At 43.4% G+C, this 27469-nt stretch overlaps 2 protein-coding genes and 1 long non-coding RNA gene across 5 annotated transcripts in view; 2 read left to right on the top strand and 1 right to left on the bottom strand.

Annotated features, from left to right (window-relative positions):
- Positions 1-27469, bottom strand: part of PRKCD (protein kinase C delta) — a 186337-nt gene that overhangs the window by 104491 nt on the left and 54377 nt on the right. The gene's annotated exons all lie outside the window — the stretch shown is intronic.
- On the top strand, positions 906-16070 carry LOC133214398 (uncharacterized). Of its 3 annotated transcripts, none has more exons than XR_009726114.1 (5): positions 906-1428; positions 6871-7478; positions 9699-9830; positions 14675-14801; positions 15531-16070. It is a non-coding gene; the product is annotated as an uncharacterized LOC133214398 (long non-coding RNA). The 3 variants fall into 3 exon arrangements; XR_009726113.1 differs by lacking the exon at positions 906-1428 and adding an exon at positions 13163-13254 and having other exon boundaries at positions 6603-7478; positions 9699-9826; XR_009726112.1 differs by lacking the exon at positions 906-1428 and having other exon boundaries at positions 6603-7478.
- On the top strand, positions 22400-26038 carry LOC133214425 (G2/M phase-specific E3 ubiquitin-protein ligase-like). Its single transcript, XM_061357332.1, has 5 exons — positions 22400-22486; positions 24507-24608; positions 24867-25012; positions 25094-25253; positions 25338-26038. The coding sequence occupies exons 1-5, from the start codon at positions 22400-22402 to the stop codon at positions 25704-25706; spliced, it is 864 nt and encodes a 287-aa protein (XP_061213316.1). The 3' UTR covers positions 25707-26038.

The following is a 27469-nucleotide window of genomic DNA, read 5'->3' as shown; positions in this document are numbered from 1 at the left end:
AGCAGTCAATTCCATGCCCCTCAAGTATTTGCAGTGGCTAGAACCAGCATGTCATGATGCCAGTTGAAGGTCATAGAAGTTTTGCATGAAAAAAGAGTTTGATGGATCACAATATTGGGTTGAAAGATTAAAGATGTTTAAAGGCTTCCATCTGGGATTCCTAAATCCATGAAAACTATGGACTGAAATGTTTTAAAGAGTTAATGAATTATAAATAAGAAACCTCATTCATTAATTGTAAGTGTGTGCTCAATCATGGGTACAGATACTCAAGCTAATGCTACAAAAGGAGTGTTATAAATGTGTGGTAGAACTACAAATATCACTCATATACCACTTCTGGTGGGGAAAGAGGTGTAGCCAGACTGTGAAAGATGGGAAGGCTAAAATTTCATAATGGTGATGTGAGTTGAAAAGTTGGGAAACTATGAACAAGTTAACAAAAATAAATAGCTGCTCTGGTGTTGAGCTTGATTCTCAGAGCTGCGATCAGCTATGTTCTGAGAGTTCAGACACTGGCAGTGAATCAAATATTTCTTCCTTCTCCAGCATCAGTAGTCCTAACATGCCCCTTTGGGGAAAAAGTGTTTTTTCACTTTGAGCATATGACATTATCTTGAGCTAACCGACTGCTCTATGAACATTTCCAAAAGGACAAGTCTTATATTGCAGAAGGCCAAGAATGCAGCTTCATTTCCTCTTTCAAAGTTTAACCTAAAAAAGTTGTTTGCTCTTTTTGTATGGATTTAATTTGGAGCACATATGTCCAACATATGTAACAGCATCAAACAGTTACCTGATGCTCTTCAAAACAGTGTGAATAAAGCAATAACTTCAAGGTATGTGTGGGTAACTGTACAGACTGGTATGAATTTGCATCCAGAGCTGCTTGGTTTCTGTTTTGTAACAGTAGTCTCTGTTAAGAGCAGCAGCCTTTAAAACGGAGGCCTAGATTATGTGAACGTATGTCTCACTTTTATGTATGGTGTATAGTGTAAGTGTTTGAAACTTTTCAGCTTCATTTTCATAGCAGCTGATTCCCTGCATCCCAGACTTCTGTAAGATTCACTGTATTTACTTGGAATCTTTAAAATTATATGAAGAAGGTAAAAAAAATCCTTTCCTTTTGTAGAGCATCTTTTTAGGAGCAGACATTTTCATATTTTTTTGCCAGTGTTCTGAGCGCTTTGTTTTACTTTTAATGTAGTAACTCAAAGTAAATTTTACAGACTCACAGGCTCAGCTATCTGAAATATGATCATCTGTCAGAAGCCCTCAGTGGGACAATTACAGCCCCCACATCCTCCCACAGCAAACATGATTATGGGAGAAGAATGCTTGAGGCCTGCAAGTGAGATTAGTAAATGTGAAGTACTCTTGCTTCAGTCTTCACAAAATCACCTGCTACAAGTCTTGGTAATGAGATAGGTAAGATTGAATGTGTGTTCTACATTAATACTGACTTTATATGTTTTGAATTTTTTTCAGCATCTGTCTTAATGATGTCTGTGTAAATTAGATCCACATCTCTTATTTGTTTTTATGTTCTTTACAGAGCAAATGTATCTTTACGTACTCCTTTGGTATGAAATACAGTGCATATCCAATACCTGCTCCTTATTGTTGAGTGCTCTCAGCATTGCTTTTCTACCTGACTCTTCTTTTCTTTCCTTCCCAATATCTTTCTTCTTGAAAGCAAAAAGACCCCTAGAATCATTCCTTCCTAAAGTTTTTCAGCAGTTCTTCCTTCCTACCTCTATTTCCACAACTTACTTGATCTTATTTTCAGGTGATACACACTTTATTGTCACTTACATGTACGTAAAGCAAGGGCAAAATAGGTCTAAGATACCACTCTAATTTCAACAAAGAGTGCTGTGATTTGTTAATGCTCTGCACAGATTGCAGAGCCCTAAGGTGCCTGGTGGAAAAACATCCTCAACAGCAAGTGACAAAGTCCAGAATCTTGCTGTGCCGTAGACAGATCAGGCATTCTAGTGATGGTCCTTTACAGGAAATACTTCACGGGGAGCCTGAGCTCTGAATCAGGTTTTTCTTTCTTAGTTTAGAAATTAGTTCATAAAGGTGTATATAAGAAGGTAACAGTTATTTGTTGGGAACAATAATATTACTAATAATGATAGAATCCTCAGGCACTTCAGTGAGAAAATGCATGTATTTATTCCTTTGAGTCTTAAGTATGTCAGATGAAAATTTAAGCTATAGATATATTACATGGAAAACCATATGGCTCGATTCATGCTTGGAAAGACATTTGACTTGGCTAAATTCATTTCTCAGCAAGCTTGCCCTTGCTGTCTGCAGGATTTTGGGGATTGTAACTGGAATGCAGACAAGGCTGACATGTCCTTCAGCATTTTTAGCATGATCTAGGTATGAGCACAGGTGGGCAATTAAAGTCTTTGTGCTTCATTTCCCACTGGGTGTCAGTTGTCATTTCACTCCCACGATTGGAAATAAATATCAGTGATGATGAAGCACTCTCTTCTATGTTCTGTAATCAAATGGAGGCATAGCAACATCTGAAAATGTAGCTTATTGTGTCAGGGATGCTTTTGGCACTTCTTTTCCTAGCCCAAAGGTAAAGATTATCTAATCCTTGCTTTTTGATATGTTTTTTTTTTCTTGGAGATGCCTGCCACATCTCTGGTGATGTGGATAGTGTATTTGTTGTTGCAGCTGTTTTGGAAAAACAAAGGGATCCAGAATAACATCTTCTCCTTTTGTGGAAGTGAATGCCTGAAGTCTCTGCAGAGAGTAGTGGAAAGTAGCAAATAGTGCTGAGTAATGTGGCCTTTGTTCACAGAAAAGAATACAGGAAGAAACACTATGTAGAACTGTAAATGAATTCCAGTACAATAGGGAATTGTATTAATAAGAAAAAAGAAAGGAACAGGAGCAACTCCAGAAAAGATGTGAGATTTGGGGGGATCACATAGACTAGGTTTTTGGGTTTTATGGTGATTATGAATGCTGTTTTGTGGAGTTTGTTTTAATATAAAGTACTGTTTGTAGTAGAATCACACAGATTTTGTGCATCCTGCATCTAATTTTTCATTTATAAGCCACAATTGTATACAACAACAGAGCAACTAATTTTCCATGTACAGTACAGGTAATTTGCTTGCTGTGATACAGAACATAAAAGATAGCGAAATCTTGGTTTGCTTATGACTCAGGCACAGAGTCTCCAGACTGACCTTTCAGTGTCCATTAATTTGGCTTCAAGAAGCTGACTGTTTTTTTTATCATCCCCTCATTTTTGTAAAGGCAGCCTGAAGTATGGTTCTGAAAGTAAGAGCAATCTTGTTCTTCCAACAAAAGCTCATTCTCCTGCCTTGGTATTACCCAATATTACTTAGCTCTTGTCTGGCAAGGTTTGGTGGGTGGAGGAAGGGAATAGGTTTTATTTTGAGATTTTAAAAGGAACTGCATTTTATATTAGCTTCACAGTTTGTTTTATTCCTGTCCAATAAAAAGCTGCTTTTCCATGGGGGCCTGAGGAGAACTCATTCAAGATGAAAGGAAGTGGAATGCATCTGAAAGAGCAGCCAAATTTTGATGGCTTTTTCTTGCTGATGGTATGAGCAGTTAAATCTTTTAAAAGGCGGTGTTGCTTTCCTTTTAGTCCTATTGGTTGTACAACTCTTACCCATCTTTTGTGGACGTATCATACTTCATCGTTTGCCAAAACCCGCTTGCTTAATTAAATTCTTTTAAGAGCATACCACTCTTCTATGAAGTTAGAAGGATTATATGCAGCTTGGTTTTCCCCTGGTACTTTCAGGTTGGTTTTGATCATTGCCTTCATATATTGGATTACATTTCCTTTATGTGTTGCTTAGTGGCACAAAATGAGTATGGCAGTCTTGTGTGGCTAGTATAATATTCATGCTTCATTACGTAGAGAAACATTTATTGCTGTTGAATAACCTGTTGGACCTAAGGTGTTTTTTCCCCTTAAAATAGTCACTTGGCTCCATGTGCTTGAGGTGCATAGTGTCTCATGTTTGAGTGATTTAAAATAGGAAACGCGGGCAGGACCACACGCAACTCAGTTTGCGCGGCATTACTGAAATCCGGCTCATGCTGATGGGAATTACAAAACTGAAAGTGTTACACTTCCTAAGTACATTTCTAATGAACATTGTTGTACAGCAACAATGTCTGCTCAAGTTAGTAATGCTTCTTACCCTTTAAAACCTGTTGGCCTATGCTGAATTCTGGTCTGCTGCACCTGACCAGTTCTGGTGCCTGTCTTGATGGCTTGCATGGAAAAGCTCCTCTCAGTGAAACATTGGAATGTGTAGTCTCTGTATCCATTCACTGGTAGGCAGCTCAGTTTGCATCCAGAAGATACTGCCACACTGTAAATGAAGCATGTAGCTGCCACTCAGTCCTCTTAAGGTGTGAGCAGAATGATTATTTTCATCTTTGTGGCAGTTTAACTATCATCACTTTCAGGTGATCTTCCTGCTTAACTTGGACTCCGTGGACAGTAATTTCAGTACAGTAACACAGCTGAACATGTCTTTTGTTAAAACTTCAAACTCAGGGAAGTGATCAGTTCTGGGGGTTAACACACAACATCGGAGTTTGCCTCAGTACTGTGGCCAAGTATCGCTTCTTATCAGAAACTTCATCACCTCATAGAGTACTTCATGACATAAATTGCACAGAGCATTATTCTCAGTGGAAGAGTTGAACAGTTTCAACAGTGTTGGAAAACAGGTTGAATTTTTAAATAGAGAATGTATTACATCTGCCTTAGTTTTTTTCCTGAGTTGCTCAGCATCAGAAATGGTTTATCACTTAGTTTTTCAGGAAGCTCCCTGCTCTTTGTTGTTCACATTTCTAGTTGTTCAGAGGTTGCAGACTTAAGGGTCAAGACCTTTTTTTTTTTTTTTTCTTTGGTGGTTATTTGTTCCAATTTTCTTCTTTTTTTGTCATACTGGTTTTTTTTACCCAGCAATAATTTTTGCATTTTTCACAATCAAAGCACTTACTGTCATGTCCATACGTTAACATTCAGAGGAGCTAATCTGAGCACTAGTCAGAGAGTCCACTAGTTGGTTTCTATCAGCAGCTATTTTCATGAAGTGATCCCAGTTGCCCTTTTACCAGGAAGGTGTGAAAAGCTATATACACTTAACCCATCTGGCTAATTTCATACTTTGTGCTTTGTATCAAGGGAGCTACTTTCCTGTTGCAGCATTGCCTGTCATTTAGTTACGTATCTGAATTCTTTCAGACTGTGATGTCAATTCATAAGCTTATAATGGTCATTTATTGCCTGCAAGTCTTAATTAGGTTTTTTTGTTTCCCTTCATTTTAACATTTCAAATATGTCATGATTTATTCTATTTTGCTTCATTTGTGAGGAATAAGCGCATATCTTGTTCATATTTTAACCACTCTGTATCTTGTTTTTCACACCAATGGATTTTATTAGTTCCCTCTGTTTCATATTATCAACTAGAATTCTTAATTATTTAAATGTCTCCTCAAAATCTAACCCTCCACATAGTTATACTTTATATCCCTCCCTGCTTTTGCAGTGCACTCAGCAAATGTATGAGTACTGCTTCAGGTTTTCATTGCTTTGCTCTATGGTAGCAACAAATTGTCTCCATCAAAAGTTATCATGCAAAGATTGCAAATGTAAAACCAGAATGAAATTCTGTACATGTAATTGCAAGTGCAGAGTATTCATGCACAATTTGAAGAGTTTATGTACAGCAAAGCCTGCAATTGGTAGTAATTTTTCAGCTTTATGGTGGATTTATTTTGGTGATTTCATCATCTTTGCCAAAGATAAAGGATGTTTCATATGGAGTAATGGAGAAAGGGTTTATTGTCTTCAATGCTGGAGCTGTGATCAATAGTGGGCATTTAAACTTCAGATGGCAGAGGAATCTTAATTGGACCCCATGTAATAAGGTCGACTGTCAGAGTGCTGTGTAACTGAAGGAATTAATTTTCTCCAATACTTGGTTTGTCTTTCATTACAGTTGTGTAATTCCGAGTTGCAAAGATGAGTGGTCATGCAGAAAATCTGTGACAGAATTTTTAGACTGCTTCTGAAGCCTTGCACACTGAGCATCTATAATGTTACTAAATTAATGAGTAAAGGGAATTCCACGGTGCGTGAATGATAACAAAATGACATTATCATTCGTTCATGTTTTTATGCAGGGCAGTTATACAGGGTGAATGAGAGTATGTAATGGGAAGACTTAATTGATTAAAACCTTTGTGCAGTAAGTGGGAACTTCAGTTTGAGCTACATGCCATTAAAAACTGAACTCTTGATTGCTGTTCGACAAAATCAGTACAGAACAGAAGTCTCTAGTGAATCTTGCGCTGCAGCAGTAATGCAGTTTAACAATAAAAATCAATGCCTGGACCTGAAGTCTGGCATTTAATATAGTATACATGGTTTATGTCTTTCATTGATTTTTATGGTCCCTTAGGCCATCTGTTAATTTACTACATCTGTCTGGATCTGGAGGTCAGTAACTTAAAGAAATGTATTATTTTCTGCTTGTTCTGTATTGTGTGTGGGTTACAGCAACTAACTGTTGCTTTTGAGAATGTTGCTCGAGGCATTTGACCCATATACATCTCGAGACAAAATACCACTGCCCAAGTAGTGGATAGGCAGGAGTGCTCCTTTCAGAAAACCAAGCAGAGTAATCCACAGTCTACTTTTTTAGTAAGTGTCCTGAGAGTAACAAACACAAGTTGTTGGGGTTTTATTATTATTGTTCCTTTTTAAGTCTAATGGACTCTTTGTTAAAATGCAGTTTTCACACAACTAATTTTATTCAATTTATGTATACCTTGTAGCAATATCAGGACTGGAGGTTGGTTACAAATAGAACCTGTGTCATCTTAAACTACTTAACAGCAATGGATGAAATATGTGAGAGTTTCACTAATTCATAATTTAGTAATCAAGCATTTTATAATTTGCCTGAGAAGAAATTGCATCTTATCTTCGTCCGTCAGTGAAGATTTAAGAGCTATGTGCCCTGAGCTTTCATTTCAGCAACAGTTCTTTCCCAAAACACAACCCCATGCATATTTATGAATGTTTTATAGAATAGAAGTATAACTTCGTTCTTAGGATTTCCCAGCAAGTCTCAGAAGTTTTTACTATTAACTAGTTTATTCTTTGCATATGCACACAGTACATTTTGTCCTCTGCTATATTATCCTTGAGGTATTTGTATGTAATGGAAAATAAAATGCTTAAATGTAGCCAAGTGCTTGAATTCACAGGTCTTGAATGCTACTGGGAATCCAGCCTTGTGTTTTGACTCACAGCCTTCTCTCTACCAGTAACAGTTCTTCTTGACTGGTGAACTACTAAACCCAAACTGAAATCACCAATCATTTGCAAACCTAGAATACAGTTCACTTTCAAGTTGCACCAGAAATCTTTCATTTGGTAAGTTGCAGTGCATGCTCCAAAAAAAAAAAAAAAAGGGGGTGGGGGGAGAAGTTTCTCTGTCCAAACATGGTAAAGAATTTATGAGAATTGTTTTGGAATTACTGCTGAATCACTCTTAAAATACTTAGGAGAGATCTCTGAAAACTACACAGTGATGTGAAGCAAATGGGCTGCAAATATCTGTCCTGCTACTTCTTTAAGAAAGACAATAATTAATGCATATAATTTTCCCACTGTACATTTTACAGAGCAATCACAACGTCTGTTGTGAGATAGAAAGTAGGGTTAAGAGAAGCCATCTAGCATACACCTATTGTTTATTTAGTTGTAAGAACTGCAACATCCAATAGTGTGCAAGGGTTGTCCCATACAAAATTACATCCTTTTACTGCTTTTGTTTTGGTGTAATCTTAGACAATGACAGTGTAGCTATGGCTGGTGAAGTATACCACACACAAACAAACAAATAGCTTATTTTGTGTAGTTACAGTAGAAAAAGAAATATTCCTGATGTTGCAGCTTATTTTGGTTCTTCCAGTGGTGACAGAAGTGGAACAGTATTTTGAAAATGGGACTTGTATGTGTTTTTATTAGGCCAGTTTGTTTCTTTGCAATCAAAGAGAGTATTATACCTCACCCTTAAATTCCTGCTTTGCCTATTCGCAGATTAACCTGAACAGCTCTTGCCTGTATCATCTGTCTCTTCAGAATTTTGCTGCATAGCCTGTTACAGCAAACCATGAGACATGTACACAAGCCTACAGGGGTATATCTGTGGCAAGTGGTACCTAATTCTGTCTTCAGCTCTTAATTTAATCAACCAGTACTCACTAATTCCCCAAACATAACTGGATTATCAGCACAGTCAAGTTTCTAATCAGTTACAGTTTAAACTGGTTGGACTAGATGATCTCTTGAGGTCCCTTCCAACCCTTGGGATTCTGTGATTCTGTGAACCATGTTACAAAGCCACTTTTACATTGTAGGGTTACGCAGGGAAACCCTACAAAGGCAAGGTGCTGCTGCATAGTCTCTAGCCTGGATAAACCTCCCAAGTTCATAGGCTCTCATATTCTAATAAGCTGTTTCACATAGGTTGGGTTTTTTACCCCTCAATAGAATGTCAGTCGTGCTGAAGGACTCTGTTGCCATCCACCAGCTTCTGTTTAGAAAATAATTATACATTTTATAATCTTCAGGAGCCTCGTAGTAGTGGCATTAGAATAGAAATGGAGTTTTTGAAGAAAAGAACTATCTTTCAGACCTCAGATCTACACTTTCCTCTTGGTTTCTTCCAGCAAGGAATGAGAGGTAATCCAAGAGGGAAGTGAGTTTAGCTCTGGTAGCTTGCCTAACATTTTCAGGCTGCTGACTTGGCTACCATAAAATATGTCAAGCTCAGACATGAGTTACCTCATCTTTAAGCAATTGCCCCAGAACAGTACTTTAATATGTTACACTGCAGAGCTGAACTTGAGTAGAGGTCAGTGCAGTCTCCACATCGGTTTTCCAGCAATAGTACTGATACTCAGAACACAATGCAAATGTTCCTGTACAAGCAGAACATAATCTAGTAACCTTCTAATAGTCAGAGCTGGTAGTTCAGTTTTACAAAGTACGTTTTCCAGACATTTGAAGCCTCTGCAGGTACTGAAAAATCAGCTTAATAACTGTGTAACTGGAAAGTTACGGTGCCTGCTGATTTAACACTGCTAATGAAAAAGCTTCCTGAAGCTTTTCCAGGAATTGCATCCAAATACTGAGTGCCTTTAGCCCTTAAGATCTGCTATATCCACAACACTTAACTCCTGCACAGTAATGGATATTTTTGGCTTTGTCAGTGTGTCAGTAGTGACACTAAAAGAAACTTGGAAAGTTTTTGGTGAAGACTTCAAGTAGCGGGGACTTAATTATGCTCTCAACAAAGTCAACATAGTATGTCACTGGATTAGAATCCGTTTAATGCTTTCAGAGTTGAAGTCCACAACTATACTAGGGTGAATGTGATTGCTTGGGTGACTGGAGAAAGTTTAAGACTGTATATGGGGCTGCAGTTTTAACTTCTTAAAGAACTTTGAATCTTTATTAATTGGGTATGCTCCAGTCCATATATACTACAACTTATACTGCAGTTTAAAAAGCCTATAGACATGCTAATTTTAAACTCCCATTTTGGAAGTGTAGTTTTAATTGTGAATTGATCTCTTTCTTGAACACAGAGTCTTCATTAACATAGATTCACTAATGCCAGATCTTGGGCAATCTACAGGTGATGATGAGATGTACATCCTCGCAAAGTGTCTGATGGTTCATCAAACATTTGCAGAAGGCTTGTTTTTCCAGACACAGGTAAGTTTGTGTTAGTACCAGCAGCTTTGCTGGTATCTATATCTGCTCAGAAGCTTACATGCAGTCACCGGCTCTTGCAAGGGCTAAAATAACTTATATTCCGTCATGAGCAGTGACAGCAGACCTTTCTGCAGCTCTCAGAGCCGACAGAACCTCAGGGAGGGGTCCAGTGGTTCTGAGAATTAAGCATAAAAATCAAACCGCAGTGGACTGCACCTCTAAAATACATGGTGGCTCCTAAAAATGCCCTGTGTACAGGGAGTGGATGTGAGTGTACTGATGACTCTCTGTGGTCTGCCCAACCGGATGTGGACAGGTTTTGTGTAGAACTGGTAGCCCGTGTGGTTAGCTGTAAGAGGGAAACATCTGTTTCTGAATAGCAGTGCACACCTGAACATGACTCAGCTTGTGGCAGTAGCTGCCGATGCCCCATCACTAATGAAAACATACCACTATTAACAGAGATGTGATGGAAATGCAGGAAGCAGGGATAGGAAAATACTGTCTGCATGCAAAAAAATGCTTTTGAATCTACTGTTGTCACTCCTGAAGAATTAGATGAAAAGAGAGGCAGAAAGCCACTGAGATAAAAAATCAGCTCTTCCTGTGCACTGTTCATTTTATTACAGTTGTCTTTTACCACACGTTGTTATCAAGTGCTTAATAATCAGTACTAAACCTAATTCTGGGGTAACTTCTGAGAAATTGTTACAGCATTAGCAGCTGGAAGAATGTGCTGCCTGCTAATTATTTACATTATCTGACTCCCAGAATAACAGCTGGCAACCAACACAGTCTGGAACAATACCCAGTACCCAGATAAATGCCACGTTTATGTAGGTGTAGGAGCGAACTATGTAATCTCTTAAAGCCACTGCCTTCAGAAGTCATTAACATGCGATGTAGGGACTAATTTGGAGTACATCCTGTACTGATGTGTCTTAAGTAAATGCTTGCAGTTGTATAATGTGACAGAAAAGAGTTAAAGAGTCACTGCATGGGTAGCTTGTCTAAAAGTCAGCCAAGACAGCTGTGATCTTTGAAAGATGACTGTCCTGGCTAATTTTGAGAAGAAGAATATAAAGGTATTAGTTGCGAAATCTCTGCTGGTGTTCCAACATGTGCAGATTAGTTCCCCATTTCTTCCAAGGTGTTTGAATGCAGAGAGCTAAGCAACACCACCTTCATCACAGGTAGTGGAAGCATGACTTACTACCAGAACTGCTTTCAGTTCTGGACAACTTGTGATTGCAAGGGCAAAACGGTAAACTCAAACCATATATTGCATCCTTTCAGAGTGTAAGCTTGTTCAGTCTGTTTCCCAACGTGGCAGGTTTCAGTCTGTTTCCCAATTTCCCCCTGGTTCCTTCAGTATGTATCTTCCCATGGGACTAGTGCGAGGAGTTCTACATGTGCTCACTCTGCCTGGGGATGCAGCATTAGTGGGTCCTGTGAGGTCTTGATCCATAATGAGTCATTTGACCCTCTTCATATTTTGCCTTAGAGAATGGAAGGATCATGCAGACATCCTTTTAAGGAGCCAGCGTGCTCCTCCAGTGACAAAAAGGAAGATGCTGACAAGCTGTGGCTCTTCAAGTCTTTATGCCATTTTTTTTAAGAGAAGGAGGATGTTCACTCTTGGGCTCTTTGCATTATTTCAGTCTAAATGCAACTTGTACTTTCACTTAGTTAAGTGTGCTTTATTTGCTGCTCTGCCCTGCCAAGTTGTAGTGCTTGAACAGTGGACATACTGTTTTCCCTGAAGGCAAATATAGTCTTGTGAAGGACAAAGTACCTGAGGAACACTTAGATGAAAAGGAAGTTTAGGAATTGTATGGCCTAGTTGTCAAATAAAAATCCCAAAATGTTTTTTAATCTTACAGAGGAACGGTCAGCTCCATTCCCCCCACCTCCCACAATTCATTTACTTTGCAATGTGTATTAGTGATGTAGATGTGTACTGTATTGTGTGCTTGAGAATATGCAACTGAGGTTGCGCTATACAGGCTGAAAATATGGGGCAAAAGCAATGATAATAAAACAGTCTGATTGAATACAGTGCTGTTTGTGGCATCTGGCTGTCATATTTCTATTTGCTTGTCTCATACAAGCACTCTGACAATTAATCAATGTTGATATGCTCCTCTGAATGTGCAAAGGATTGCACAGAGTAAGTGCCAACATGCCCATATGCCTTTTGGCAGAACTGGATGGGCTCAAAAAAAGAATGTTTGACTCTTCAAGTTGGACAGATTTTCACTGGGTGTAATCTTCCCTCAAAAAGGAAGGAGCTAATAATGAAGCAATATTCTGAGGGCTGTGAGCAAGAACTTTTTTGCTATTCTTGCTGCACGTATTCAGAAGAGAGTGGTAACAATGCATGTTCAGGCCACTCATTTTTTATCTACGTTAACAATATAGTCACAAATTTTCTACTGTTTACGGCAGTATTCTGGCTGACATGCACTGCTTATTGATGGTAAAAATCTTCTCATGCACTTCCAAGGGAAAACTGGGAAGTCTTGCTCTTCCACCTACTGTCTATATATCTCGAAAATTGCATTGGAACTTTCACTGAAACTTCCTATTTTGTCACAAACCGGCAGAGATTGGGCAGTTACACTGGAAACTGTCCCAAAATTGTCCAACTAGTTCTGGTGCTGCAGGCATAATTGAGTCTCTGTAGCAGTGCAGTGCTGCCAGTGTTTGCATATTGTTAGTGATAGTTACAGAGGAGAGTTGTGTGAAACATTCCCATCCTACACTGGTGTTTCAGGGTGGGTTTAAAACAAATAGCAATTCTTGGCCCCATAGTGCTTTGGCAATTCCATCCAGTTTTCCCTTTAATGTTTTCCACATATGGTTGTGAAATCCAGTGTCTGACTTCTTTTCTAAATATAGAATCATCAGTCTTAAAAATGAGTGATGCTGTAAGTCTCATTTGTTTTCATTGTATTGCAAAAGGAGAAAGAAAGGTCTTGAAGTGTTGAGCATTCTTCTGTTGTCCCTTCCACAGTCACTTTTGTTTTCCTTCTTTTGCTTTACTGTATGTTGGGAAATATCTCCTTTTCAGTTTTGAAACAAGAAGCATATAGCAAAGAGCACTTTACCGGTGGAAGAGCAGCCATGCCGAAGCAGTCCGTGTCCCACTATTAACAGAGAGCTTGATTTTTGCACAGCTGTGGTTATTACCATGTTAGCATTTGTAGGACAAAAGCAGAGATGATGGTATTAGCAAAGACCAAGCTTACTGTTTTCTTAGCTGAATTTAGAGCTTTTGTGTCTTCCACTGCATTACCAAGCTGCAACCTCCTTATATGCTTCTACTTTATTAAGGTGATCAAAAGGAATTGCCTTTAAATTAATGATGGAGCAAGATTTTGATGATGCAAGATTGTGTCTCAGAAATGAAAAGTGACTGAAGGTAAGTCTGGATTGTGAAAGAGGAAGTGATGTGATTCTGATTCCTCCCTGCCATGAATCTTCATGTATTTGTTATCTACACAAAAAGCAGGGAACAACATGTGATTTTAGTAATATGCTTAGAAAAAAATCAGAGGTTTTGAAGAGTGTTCACCACTTTAGCAGAGTTTGCCACTGCCAAATTCACTTACAACTATTCAGAAGGAATTCCAGCACTGCAGATTTCAGTTTTAGTGGCCTGTAACACCCCCAAACTGCTCCACTTCTTTTGGTACAGGAAAGAAAGTGTTACGTCATGTTAAGAAAGAAAATCAGTAAATGGCACTTTAAAGCAAAGTTTTATTCAGACAGAGAAGCAATTATAGGAGCCTGCAACGAGCAGTCCAACTGATGGTGGTCTCTAAAACGAAGAGAGTCCTTCTTGGGTAGTGGGGGGAAGATACAAAAATATAAAGTTCTTTTCAAACTGCCCATTTCTTTAAGTCAGATTCAAGAGATTTCATCGTGCTAATGTAAACGTTCTTTTGAATAACTTAAAAGGATGTTGGAAAAATCAATATGCGAGGACAAAAGCTAATTCCAATAGATGATGAGAAATACGTGAGAACATAATGAAAAAGGATTGTTCACTTTCTGTCATTATGGATTACGAAGGCACCTCAGAGTTTGGGCCTGATTTGTTGCAAATTACGTATTCTGTATATGTAGAATGGAATTAATGGCATTGTTTAGTATCATGGTTAGAAGAGCTCTCTTCTTTTTGTCAGTAATCACATGTAATTAGTGACATAAAGATCTGGAAAACTGCCAGAATGACAGTAACAAAATGCGGCTAACTTCTTACGTAGTTTCCTGACTAGCACTTTCCCAGGCTGCAGTAAGCCTCAAAAACATTGTCAACAATATTGCAGAACAAAACCCAGTACAATTTACTATCTGAGAGAGGATGAATTGACTGAAGGCAGAGTCTGAGGATACAGTGTCAATGGAATAGTCAAGAGGAGCATGTATTCCTGAATATTTCTATAGGAACGCTGCAAGGCGCTCTCTGTGTCTGTGATGAAAAGGATTTCAGGAGTTAGTTTGCCACTAATGCTTTGCCACTAACAATTTCTTGCTTTTTCTGCTGAACTCTCAGCAAGACTGGTAACATGAAATAGTGTTGCATGCAGATAGAAAGAGACTTGTTTCATAACAGACATGAAGCTTCAGAAGCATGGTGTGGGTAGAAGATGATATGCATTGCTGGTTTCGTCTGACATGTGGTTAGATCCTTTTGTTTGAGCCTCCCCACATTCTTCAGGCTGTGAGTGGGAGTATTCTACCATACATGAAAACCTTAAATGACTCCTGTGACATCTCTTTCAATGAGCCTCTGATATTACTGGTTTCTAAGAAAAGAATTTTCAATTTATGTTTAGGCAGGATGGACATGGAGATTGGAGATGTAAAAATGCATGGTGGAGTGCACAGTGCTTTTGAAATCTGCTGATGGAAGAACTGTGCTGTGAGCCATGTCCTGTAAGCTGCAGAACAGCAAGTTAAGGTAATAGTAATGGTAAGGGCAAAAGATTTTCTCAAGAATTTTCATCTTATATAAACCTGGGAAGGCTTACTTTTGGTTTTTGATTAGGTTACTTTTGCTGTTTTATGGGCTATAGAGTTGACTGTTTTCAACATTTTTCAACTGGGCAAGAAGCCAAACCATGACTCGTGATAGAGATGCTGACTTTTTGGTAAAATGGAATATCTGGTAGGATATACAGCTCTTTTCATAACATAAATTCTTAGGAACATAAGAATTATAGCAAATATAACGATACCAGCATCAAGTTGCTCATGTAGTCCTCAAGGAGGAAGCAGAGCCCACAGAATATGTCTAGAGCGCCTTCCTCCCTCACAGCGTTAAAGCCATACCTCCCATGTTTGAGTGAACTGCCTAATAATTTATCCCCAAGTGTCTTGGCAGTGCTGCAACCACTCTTTTCACCAGGATGGGGATGTGGTCAGGAACGCAGTAATGGATGACAGCATCTTCTGTTGTCGTAGGCAAATTCTTACCCTCTGCAGTTAAAGCATGCATCTGCATAGGGAGGCAAGAAGCAAAAATGCTCGAGGCAATAGCTCATTGCTGCTGGTATATTTAGGTAGTTTATTCCAATTGTGAATTTAGCTCAATATACCTGTTGCTTAAAAGAAACCCAAAACCAAACAATGACCTGCTCAAACAAATCATAGTAGTGAGAGTGGATGTTAATTTCTCTTTATTTTCAATTTACAGGCGTGTGTTGACACATCATGGTTCAACTGTGATACAGTTGAACCATGATGAACAAAGGGAAGTTATTTTTTTTCTACTTGGCTGCTCAGCACACAAGCACAGACTGATGGGCAAAGCTGGAAAAAGGTATGTCTTTGAGATAAAACAGAGCAGCTTATTTAGCAGAGAAGCAAGAGGTGAGTTTTACTTTACATTCTTAAGGGACAAGGTTGAGGAAATCCCCTAACGTTGTTAGCATGGCACAACATCGTGTGTTTGAAGACTTGCAGAAAGGTATCTCATGTGATGACTAATCTCAGTTATCTTTTTCTATTTGTTCATCACCAGAACTGTGGTGTCTGGGGACAGCTGGTGTTCCATGGCCTAAGCCATTCTATGTTTGTTTGTTCCATCCAGCTAGGATGGCAGTGAAGCTAAACCTGGAGAGTAGAGTCTTGTTCCTAATGAGCTGAGAACAGTAGGACTTGTCAAGGTGAGTTGTCTGATAACTGTGGACCTCCTTGAGGAGATGATAATTGTACTTTGGTCTGAACAGAAAGACTTTCATATGGAGGCTCAGTAGTTTGACTATATGGACACCTGGATTAGAGGCAGAGATCATTTTGACTCTCAATATTATCCCTCTATATTGAAAAGTTAAATTTAGGTGACCTTCCACTTTAAGATAAATAGGCCTTTTTGGAGCTCTCCTTTTGCCTTATTTGTAGTTGAGATTAGTCTTCTGGACAGTGGAAAGTGCTGCTTCCTGTATTGCTAGTGAGTTTTTTTCTAATTGGATTTCAGTGAAAGTGAAGTTCAGCTGTTGAAGGATAATGTGGGAGATTCTGAAATGGAACAGGTAAACATATGCTGGGACTCTTATTAAGAGCGATTCCTTGCTTGGCCCTAAGGAATAAGAGGAATCCAAAAAATGTATTTCACTTAGCTGTAACTGTCATGAGTACTAAAGGAGGTCCCATAATGGGGGGAATATTTTATCCTGTCAATTTGGCAGACTAATGACTGTCTTGTTCAGAGGGATTATTTCAATGAAGAATGGAAGTCAGCTCCCAAGGGAGATGGAAATGAATGACATGAAGAGGTACTGATTCATAATTGATTCTGTTCTAGACATGATCATGCACAATATTATATAATATTGCACAAATGTAATTTGAAAGCACTATATGGTGACTCACAAATTCTATATTTCCAGCATTTTAAAGCATTCCATTAGGTGATTCTTTTCCTTATAGGTGCTGAATTACTTAAAGTAGCAAAACCACTCCATTTTGTGTCATAGAGATCCTCTTGGTTGCTAAGTGTAACTCCTGCATGTCTCCGTCTACTTCAAAAGTAAGTCTCCAAGTGACTCAAGTAAAGGAAACTGGAATATTTTACAGGAATGTCTTGTATGCAGTGCATTCTCAGAATCCAACTCTTGCCAGTTGAGTCCTTCCGCTGTGTGTGTTTTACCATCTTCATTGAGTTATTGTCACTGTTGACTTTAAAAGTCTTCAGGCAATTTCATGCAGAAATGTGTCATGCTGAGGTCAAAGCAAGTTTAATAACGCTTCTTATTGAATTCTAAAATACAAGAGGATCATTTTTCATGAGTACTCAGCAGCTCTAAACTGTTTTAATGAACAGAGCCTTATTTCTGTATGGCTATTAATACAAATAGTGTTTGTGAACATATGTGTTTGCATAGCAAGTACAAGTCTCTTTTGCGGGCTTTCGGCAGCTCCATATCTTTTGAGTACATTTTTCCTCAGGTGAAGTAGGCTGGAGCTCATGGCATGATTTTGTAGTGCAGAGATACCAAGCACTAGCTAGTAGAGATTTTTCAAGTGTGAGTGCTCATGGATGCAAAATCTGTTTCTATATCCTTTTTATGGCTGTTACGCTCCCAAAACACTTCTGTATTTTCACAAGTAATGCATTAGTTGAGACCAGACCTGCAGCAGCAAATACTAACTGTGAAGTATTTTACAGAATGCATAGGAAGAAAATATGTACATGTTTTGCCTTAGTACCTACTCATTATAGGGTTTATAGGTTAGAATTTGAGATGTGCTATCCCCCAGAAACATTACTTGTCATTATGATAGTTCAAGTTGCATGTATCTGAAATGAACAATAAATGAAGGCATTTAATGTTTTAGAAGGTAAAGAAGCAACACACAAGATAACTTCTTATTTATCATAGAATCATAGAGTAGTTTGGGTTGGAAAGGATCTTAAGACCATCTAGTTCCAACCTCCCTGCCACTGGCAGGAAAGCTGCCAGGGATGGAGCACTCACCACTTCTTTGGACAACCTGTTCTAGTGCCTCAGCACCCTCACTGCTGCTTCCTTGTATCTAGCCTGAACTTACCTTATTTAAGCTTAAACCCGCTCCTCCTTGTCCTATCGCTACAGTCCCTGATGAAGAGTCCTTCTCCAACATCACTGTAGGCCCCCTTTCAGATACTGGAAGACTGCTGTAAGGTCTCCACGCAGTTTCCCTTCTCCGGGCTGAACAGGCATAGCGTTTTTAGCCCATCTTCGTACGGGACGTTTGCCATCTAGTGGTTTAGAGGCATTAATGCCAGAAGGGTGGAAGTGGCAAAGCTGGTTTCTATTAAAACCAGTTGAAGTTACAGTTGTTTCTCTACTTTTTTTACCTCCCCATGCTTTGCAACTGTTTCTGTTTCAGCTTTACGAGGTGACAAGCCAAAGTGTCCAACAAAACATCATTAGCTATCATTTACTATTGCCCATGGCAGATGCCTGGAAAGGTCAGTTAGCACACTGGTTTTTCCTGTTTTATTCATTGAAGTTCCCTTCTTTTGTCAGGAAAATGTTTGTATGTGTGTAGAGTGAATAATATGAATCCTTACTGCAGTGTTGGTAGATGCTGAATGCTTTATGCTCCTTGACTGCATTTTTGTTTTCTTATTCATCTTATCTGGTAATTGGTGATGTGTTTTAATCCCCAGAGTTCAAGTGCACCTATTGACATCACCACAAGCCATAACATACTAGAAGTCTTTTGATCGCTGCTGTCACCATTACTGCCACTAAGAAAAGCCCAAAGTCTGAGTTAGGACGTTTTTAATTGCCTTTTCCATTTGAGAACTGGAAAACTGTCTGTAAGAAAGGGGAGGTGGCAATGTTTCACCCTCTCTAGCTAGAACAGCTTTCTGCAGCCCCACATCTGTGATCTTTTCTTGTCTCTGCTGTTACCAGACACACATGAGTATTTTTTTTTTCTTTCTGTCCCCGACTCCCCATCTTAACAATGGGATAATAATCTCTTTTTGTTAGGTTTTTACAGATACAGTCCTGTGCCGTATAAACCACATCTAAACACCACTTCCAGATTACTTAAATAGTGTTATCAGGAAAAACAACCAGAGGAAGAAATCTGAAACACTTTACTCTGAACACAGAAAGAAGTAAGTGGTGCCTCAAAGCAGGAGGGGGGTTCATGTAGAGGACAAAATTGATGTAGGGATGGGTTCTCTGCATGAACTTGAACAATTTTGGTTGGTTACCCAGCTTCTCTTAAGATCCTAAACAAGTAGGGCTCAGATACTGCCTGGTCTTGTGAACAGCTGTTAGATGTGATGTTTTAGTTCAACTGTAGCATTACTGTGAAAAATATAACTACTGAGCTGGAAGTGCCATGGTTTTGACAGGAATGTTCTGTAACATAGGTACAATCTCTTCATATATGCCTGGTTTTAACTAATAGCCTGGACCTGCTGTACTGATTTACAGTGAGTCTGAAGTCTTACCTGTTTGGAAGATTTCAAGTCAGTGTATGAGTAAATTCAAGTCTGTTATCATTAAACTGTGTCTTTGCTATTTGAGGGTGTGCTTGTGGGGTTTTGTGTGTGGGGTGGTTTTATTTCAGTGGGATTTGTTTTCCTTTGTTTTATTTATTTATTTATTTTACACACAATCGGGTAAGATTTCTTCCTGCAGGGAGGATGCTTTACCCCAGGATTCATATTCTTTCTCCATAAGTTAAGGAAGACCTGGCCTAGACTGCTCTGAGCTGGGCTGGACTAAGCTAATCTGGGGTGGGCTACACTGGGCTAAAATGAGCTGTAGTAGATTAAAGTGGGCCAGACTGGACTAAACTGGGATGGGTTAGGCTAAACTGGGCTGGCCTTGGCTCCATTGAGCTGAAATGGGCTGGACCTGTCTGAGCCTGGCAGGACAAATCACAAATGAGCTGAAGTGGGCTAAAATTGTCTGGACTGGGCTAAATGGCCTGGCCTTAAGTGGGCTAAACTAGGCTGGCCTGAGATGAGTGAGATTGGTCTGAGCTGCGCTAATGTGTGCTAAAGTGAGCTGTGCTGGCCTGGATTGAGCTCAGCTGGGCTAAAGTGGGCTGAACTGTTCTTGGCTGGGCTTAGTTGGTCTGAACTGGGGTAAAGTGGGCTGGACAGGTCTGAACTGGGATAAATGCGCTGGACTGGGCTAAACTGTTCTTGGCTGGGCTTAATTGCACTGGAGTGGGCTAAACTGGTCTCAGGTGGTCTGAATTGGGCCAATCTAGGATTCATGGGGCTAAAAGAGGCTGGGCTGGGCAGCTTTGTTAAAGACTGTAAGCAAAGAGCAGCATATGGCATAACTACAACCTCAAAGGTAATAGAAGCTAAACGATTACCCTCTAACAGCTCAGCACAAAAGGCAGAAATAATAGCGCTGACTGGAGCCTTGGAGTTGGCAAAGGACAAGCAGATAAACATATGGAGTGATTCCAAATTTGCCTTTGGTGTAGTTCATGCACCTCCTCTCCCTTCCCCACCATCACCAGGGAAAGACCCAGCGCTTCCCATCTCACCCGTCCTTTCCCTCTTCCCCCAGATCCTTCTGCCAGGAGCACCGCCCACAGCAGCAAGAGCTTGTGGCTCCAGAGAACACCAAGTGCCTCATCTGCCTGGAGCCTGTGGAAGGCAGAACGACCTATGGGACTATGGTGTGCCCAGCCTGCAAACACGCCTGGTTCCACAGAGCCTGCATCCAGGTAGGAGCCATTCCCTGGCTCTGGACGCAGCAGGCTCTCAGGAGCACCAGAGCCTCACTCACAATCTTTCTGTTTCTCCTGCAGGGACAGGCTCTGTGTGCTGGCATTTTGTGCTTACAGTGCCCTCTGTGTAGAAATCAGAATCGGTTTCTTCTTGAAATGGCGCACATGGGATCCAAATCCCCATAAGGTTGGTGTCATCCTGTCCAGCACTGTGCCATGCGTGGCCCTGCACCAGCAGTCGTGGCCCTCTGCTGTCCCCCCTGAGTCTGGGCTTCAGCTCCATGGAGGAGCTGGAAACAGGGTGTGGGGAGAAGAGCGGGGAGGCCGTGCATGTGCCTTATGCTGGGGCAGCAGGGGCTCATCAATTTTCCTTTCTCCACCAGACCTCTGTCACAGGAGGACACCTCATATCCAGAATTGAATGGGAGGCACAGGAGCTGCGATGCCGGGGAGTGCTTTTGTCCAGGAGGCAGAGGGGTGGCAGAGCCATACGGGTAAGCTGCCAAAGCTGCACCCTGCGGCTCAGCACGGGATCTCTGTCTCAGCAAGGGCTTGAAGCAGAAGGGCTGAGAACAGGAGCTCTGCTGGTGCCAGCCCTGCCGGCTGTCTTCTGGATCTCTGGAACTGGAGTCCAGCAGCCCCGGTGCTACCAGCCAAGCAGCATTGGGCCAGACTCTTGGACCTCCAGCACAGGAGAGCAGCAGCCCCAGCAGCAGCAGACAGGTGCCGTTGGGACCATGCCACAGTTCACCAGTGTGTGAAAGCAGCAGCCGCTCCACTCCTCCGGGCTCGACCGATGGCGACACCAAACCAGGTGCACCCGTCAGACCCAGACACCCTACACGTGGTCTAGAAGACTGCAGGAGAGAGGCCAACCGCCAGCAACACGCACTGCGAGCAATACCCGTGGCCAGGCGGTGCTGAGACCAGGAGCCCCAGAACCAGCAGGCATCAGCCATCGGCAGCATCCTCTGACTCCGCAGCACTGGAAAGCGGCAGCAGCTCCATCCCCGCGAGGCCCACGTGGGTGCGAGACAACTCCCGCTTGCAGCATCGGGCCCAACCTCCCAACACACGGCCAGGACAACTCTGTGGGACCAGCCGTGCTCCTTTGCAGATGAGAGGGGTCAGCCTGTGTCCAGGGCACACTTGCCAGGAAAGAACAAAGATGCGAGTTCTAGAGAAGGCACGCAAAATTCAGAGCATGGGGAAGCTGCTCCTCGTACTGATCAAGTGAAGATGAGAGCAGCCATATGGATGCTGCAGTAATGCACGGAAACACACTAAACGACAACTGAAATGCCCCAAACTGCTTTCAGAACAGGTGAAGCTGGCTGTAAGTAGTCAAAGTCCAGAATGTGAAGCTGATAAATGTGAGGATGGGAAGAGAAGCCTTCTGGAAAATCAAGAGCTTGGTCTTCATGCTACTGCTTCAACGGAACACAGGTCAAAAAAGAAACGGTTTCAGGATAACCAGAGGAGGCTAGCAGCTCTAGGAGAGAGACAGAGACAGGGGGAGAGATTAAAGGAGCTCTCTCCAAGCTGGTAATGACAGTCACAACTTCTCTCTGAACAGTATGCAGTAAAAGAAACAGGGAATTAATAGATGTGGTTTAAGATACTTAAAAAGTTACATTCTGGAAATTCTGATCACATTGCCACTTCTCTCATGGATGTATACAAAATTATGCATACCTAATTCTTGGAACGTGTCTAGAGTTGCAAGAAGAATACTAGATTCCTCCTTTCATGTCACCAAAACGTCTTTTAGATACTGTGTATGACTGTAGCAACTATTTGCTAAGTTTGACTTGAGAGTTTCACTCTTCAGAGCCTAGCCAGCCACCAGGCAAGCATAAACACATGATATTCCATTCAGATGTGGATAGCGAAGCTGAAGTAGATGAGACGTTGAAGAAAGATGCCAGTTTGGGAAACACACATGAGAAAGTAAGTGTTATTGGGAGCGAGTCCAGTATTCTGTAAGGTAATTCCATATGGGTATGACCGTGCCTCTTGTTCTGAAGGCTGTTCCTCGTAACTGAAGTGACAGAAAAAAAGTAGGTGAGGTTTGAATTAATAGGAAGGATTCTTCTTTTTTGGTAAGATAAATCAGGTTTCAAAGAATTTAACCACGCAGCTGATGTCAAAGAATGGGGAAGAGGTTTGGCTTGAGGAGTATAGGGTGACACTGCTCTTTCCAACCATGTGGATGAAGAATCTATATTAATGCATTGTTGCCCTTTCAAAGTGATGTTGGGGTCCAAGCGTGGGATTTCCTCCATACACCGCACCTAACTGTGGCCTTGTTTAGCAGCCTCCTCAGGCTTTTATTGCCATGCTTTCAGCACAATTAAGTCTACTGCTCTGGAACAGAACTTGTATTTTTTTAGTTACATTTCTCCTAAAGGGTGAGACCTCTGGGTTTGCTTTAGTTGGTATTCTGTGTAAATGTAGTAAGATTTGGACCATTCTTACTATTTAATTAAGACCCTTTTTTCTCATTTTTCCTTTATTTAGCACTTCTTTCACACATGTATCCCTTGCCCTGTAGTTAGAATCCATGCCCCATGTTTTCCCTTTTCTTTAAAAAAATCCCTTATTCGATGGAAAATTGTTTCAAAGCCATGGAGCGCTTACCTTTTACAATCATTGATATTTATCAACTGACTTAAACGATGTCTTGCAGTTTTTACCATAACTGAGGCTTCTTCAGAAAGGGTATAATTTGATACGGAAGTCTTTAAATTGATCTCCCTTGACATAATCAGAAATTTGGATTGAAAGGGCTTTCTTCCTGATGAAGGGATGATCAAATGGTAAGGAAACGAGGACTTAAGGAAAATCAAAGGGTTACCAAATGGTGATAAAGTAATAGTGGAATGGTAATGAGAGTCACAGGAATCATTTAGGTTGGAGAAGGCCATAAAGGTCATCGAGTCCAACCGTTAAGCAACCACTGCCAAGTTCACCAGGAAACCATGTCCCTAAGCTGGCCCTTGCCTCTGCACTTGCAGGTGGAGCAGTCGCCCTGGTGACCTGGGTGCCAAGGGCTCGGGTCCCTGCCTGTGCGCTTCACAGCCAGCTCTGTGATGCAGTGTCCGTGTCACAGTGGGTGCTGTGTGCCCCTGCCCGTGTTGGGCCAGTGGTGCTGATGTCACAGAGGCCACAGTGACCGGTGGCAGGGGCAGGCCTATAAACAGGGGAGGCTGGGCACAGTGTGAGCATCAGTGCGACCTGGTGAGGTGCGGGGAGCAGAGGGCAGGGACAGGGCTCTCGGGGGGCTGCCGAGGGAGGAGGGGGCTCCACACCGCAGGGCTCTGGGCCTGTGCTGAGAGCTCACCCACGTCTCTCTTCTCCCTCAGAGGTAGCAGAGGAGCGGTTGGAGCGTTTGCCCACCTTCGAGTTCTGACACCTCCCCAAGGAGGTGTAGGACATCCGACTCGATGGAGTTTGGTGAGAGCAAAGTCCCCCTCCTACAGCCTGCCAGAGGGCCTCCTGAGGCTGTCAGCGTGGGACCGGGAGCGTTGGCAGGGGGAGGCAGGAGCTCCAAAGCCACCCTGTGGGAGGGCCCCTCCTGTCCTTGACAAGCGGGACCAGGGCTGGGCAGTGCGCACCCTACTGGGCACCCATGCTTGCGGTGCCCTTTCCTCTCCAAGGCTTCCAGCCCTGCCCAGCAGCCACCTAGGCAGGGACAGAGCAGCCCTGCCTGAGGGCAATCCCTCAGGGACGCATCCCTGGCCCCACAGAGATGCTCATTCCTGGTGGCATTTGCTCTCTCTTGTCCAGCATGCGTGCTGTGTGGCCGGGCAGAGGCAGACCCGGTCATCTGCGGCCCAAAACTGGATCATCAAGGCATCTTTGCCCATCAGTTTTGCCTGGTGAGTTCCTCTGGGGCTGGCTTTATCTTTGCAAGACACCGGCCCTGCCACATGCCCCTCACCATCTCCTTGTCTCTGCTCTTCTGCAGCTTTTTGCCAGTGAGCTTGCTCGAGAAGACACTGAGCAGGAAGCAGAGATGAGATTTTACCGTGCGGATGTTCAACGGACAGTGGAGCAGGCAGCCCAGATGGTGAGGATCTGAGATGATCAGGGTGATTTGTGCTAGGAGAGGTTTGTAGAGCTTAGCCCAGGCTCCAAGAAGAGAATCCCAGCCCTTCCACCCAGCTCTGGGACAGAAGTCTTGCTCCCAGCAGCTCCACAGAGGGTCTGGGACAGGAGCCTGCTCTGCCAGGCAGATCTGTGGCCTGTGATCCAGCCGGGGCCACATCCTGCGCCCTGCCCCGAGGTGTGGGTCTGGTTGTGGAGGCCCTGAGGCTGCCGCTGATGGGGGCTGCTCTGCTCTTTCCAGGTCTGCTTTGTGTGTGGCAAGGGGGGGGCCACCATCACCTGCCAGGAGACGGGCTGTGGCCGCAGGTTCCATCTCCCCTGTGCCGTGGAGGGTCAGTGCGTCACCTGTTATCTCCCACCGTTCAGGTACCTTCTCTCCCCTCCCCATCGTCACCAGGGAAAGATCCAATGCTCCTCATCTCACCTGTCCTTTACCTCTTTCCCCAGATCCTTCTGCCAGGAGCACCGCCCACAGCAGCAAGAGCTTGTGGCTCCAGAGAACACCAAGTGCCTCATCTGCATGGACCCTGTTGAAGGCAGAACAACCTATGGGACCATGGTGTGCCCAGCCTGCAAACACGCCTGGTTCCACAGAGCCTGCATCCAGGTAGGAGCTGTTCGCTCGTTCTGGGCACACCAGGCTCCTAGCAGCACCAGAGCCTCACTCACAATCTTTCTGTTTCTCCTGCAGGGACAGGCTCTGTGTGCTGGCATTTTGTGCTTACAGTGCCCTCTGTGTAGAAATCAGAATTGGTTTTTTCTTGAAATGATGCACATGGGGATCCAAATCCCCATAAGGTTGGTATCCTCCTGTCTAGCACTGTGCCATGCGTGGCCCTGCACCAGCAGTCGTGGCCCTCTGCTGTCCCCCCTGAGTCTGGGCTTCAGCTCCATGGAGGAGCTGGAAACAGGGTGTGGGGAGAAGAGCGGGGAGGCCGTGCATGTGCCTGATGCTGGGGCAGCAGCAGGGGCTCATCAATTTTCCTTTCTCCACCAGACCTCCGTCATGGGAGGACAACAATGCATACGCAGAACTTTACCAGAGGCACAGGAGCTGTGATGCCAGGGAGTGCCTTTGTCCAGGAGGCAGAGGGGTGGCAGAGCCATACGGGTAAGCTGCCAAAGCTGCACCCTGGGGCTCGGCACGGGATCTCTGTCTCAGCAAGGGCTTGAAGCAGAAGGGCTGAGAACAAGAGCTCTGCTGGACGATCCCGTGCTGTGGGCACTTTATCCTTAGAGACATGAACCCATTTCTTTCCCCAGGCCCTGGCAGCTGTTGCTGTGCTGCTCCTGCGCTGCTGTGGGCACTCACAGACGCTGCTCCAGCCTGAGGAACAGCTATGAGACGGGATGGGAGTGTGACAGCTGTGCTGGCCTGGGCACCTGTAAGTGTCAAAAGCATGCAGGTGCTCCTGGGCTGGGGACAGGGCCCAGGCAAGGCCTAGCAGGGAGTGCCTGGTGTGGTCCAGGAAGGCTGGGGCACCGCTCTGGCCTACCCTGCCCCAGGCCTGGGAGCCAAGCCCTTAATGTTCCTGCTTCCCCTTGTAGCCTCCAGTGCCACCTCAGAGCTTGCTGATGCCAGCCCTGTTGGCCCAGCAGCACTGGGGCAGTCTTCTGGATCTCTGGACCTGGAGTCCTGCAGCCCCAGCACCAGCAGCCAGGGAGCATCGGGGCAGACTCTTGGATCTCCTGCCCAAGAGACGAGCAGCAGACAGATGGCATCACGGCCATGCCACACTTCCCCAGTGTGTGAGGGCAGCAGCTGCTTCACCCCCCCTGGGCCCTGCCGATGGCAATGCCAAACCCAGGCCAACCGGCAAGGACACACTCCCTACAGGAGGAGGCCCAGAGGACAGCTGGAGGAAAGCCAACTGCCAACAACACGCACTGTGAGCAGTACCCACAGCCAGGCGGTGTCAGAGCTATCCCAGCACTCCCCAGTACGTGCTTGCAGCGGCTCCATCACTGGCAGCCAGGAGTCACCAGGGAGCAGCAGCGCCAGCACTGACAGCCAGGAATCATCAGGGACCTCCTGTGGTTCTCCAGAACGGGAGAGCAGCAGGGCCAGCACTGACAGCCCAGAGGCATTATAGCCATGCCACCGTTCCCTGGCACCAGACACAGGCACTGCAACAACCGGGCCATGCCACAGCTCCCCAGCGTGCTCCCAGTTGAACTGTCGCACCCAAGCTGCCTACATGTGGCCTAGAAGACAGCGGGACAGAAGCCGAATGCCAGCACCACGTGATCCCCCTCCACAGGCACAATAAAGGTGGCCCTTTGTCTCTGAACTGGGAGATTCCAGGCTCCTTGGTTGGCTTCCTCCTCTTCCTCTGCTTTTCTCAAGTGGCAGCGTGAGCGGCTGGGTGTCGTCGGCAAACTTGCTGAGGGCACATTCAGTCCCTCTGTCCCAGTTCAACCTGGTTTAGCATTTTCCAGACCAACCCAGCTCGTTTTAGACCAGCCCAACCACGTCCACCTTAGCCCAGCCAAGTTTAGCCTATTCAGCACAGTTTAGCCTTGTCCAGGCCAGTATAGCCCAGTTTGGCCCACTTTGGCCTAGTTCAGCCCAGTTTGGCCCAGTTCAGCACAGTCCACCCGGTTTAGCCCACATTGGTCCAGTTCAGCTCAGCCCAGGAAACTTTAGTCCTATTCAGCCTAGTCCAGGCCCATTCAGACAAGAACAGATCTGCCCAGACCAGTTCAGACCACTATAGCCCAGATTGGACCAGTTTAGCCCACTCCACCACAGTTCAGACCAGCTTGGCAAACTCCAATCCACCTTGGCCCAGTTCAGCCCAGTCCAGCCTGGTTCTGCCCAGT

Source organism: Neopsephotus bourkii, unplaced genomic scaffold (assembly GCF_033783945.1).
Source record: "Neopsephotus bourkii isolate Nb327-2 ecotype Australia unplaced genomic scaffold, CSIRO-AGI_Nbou_v1 NB_887, whole genome shotgun sequence".
NCBI lineage: Eukaryota > Metazoa > Chordata > Aves > Psittaciformes > Psittacidae > Neopsephotus > Neopsephotus bourkii.
The sequence above is the reverse complement of the archived record's forward strand: the minus strand, read 5'-3'. Positions and strand labels throughout refer to the sequence as shown.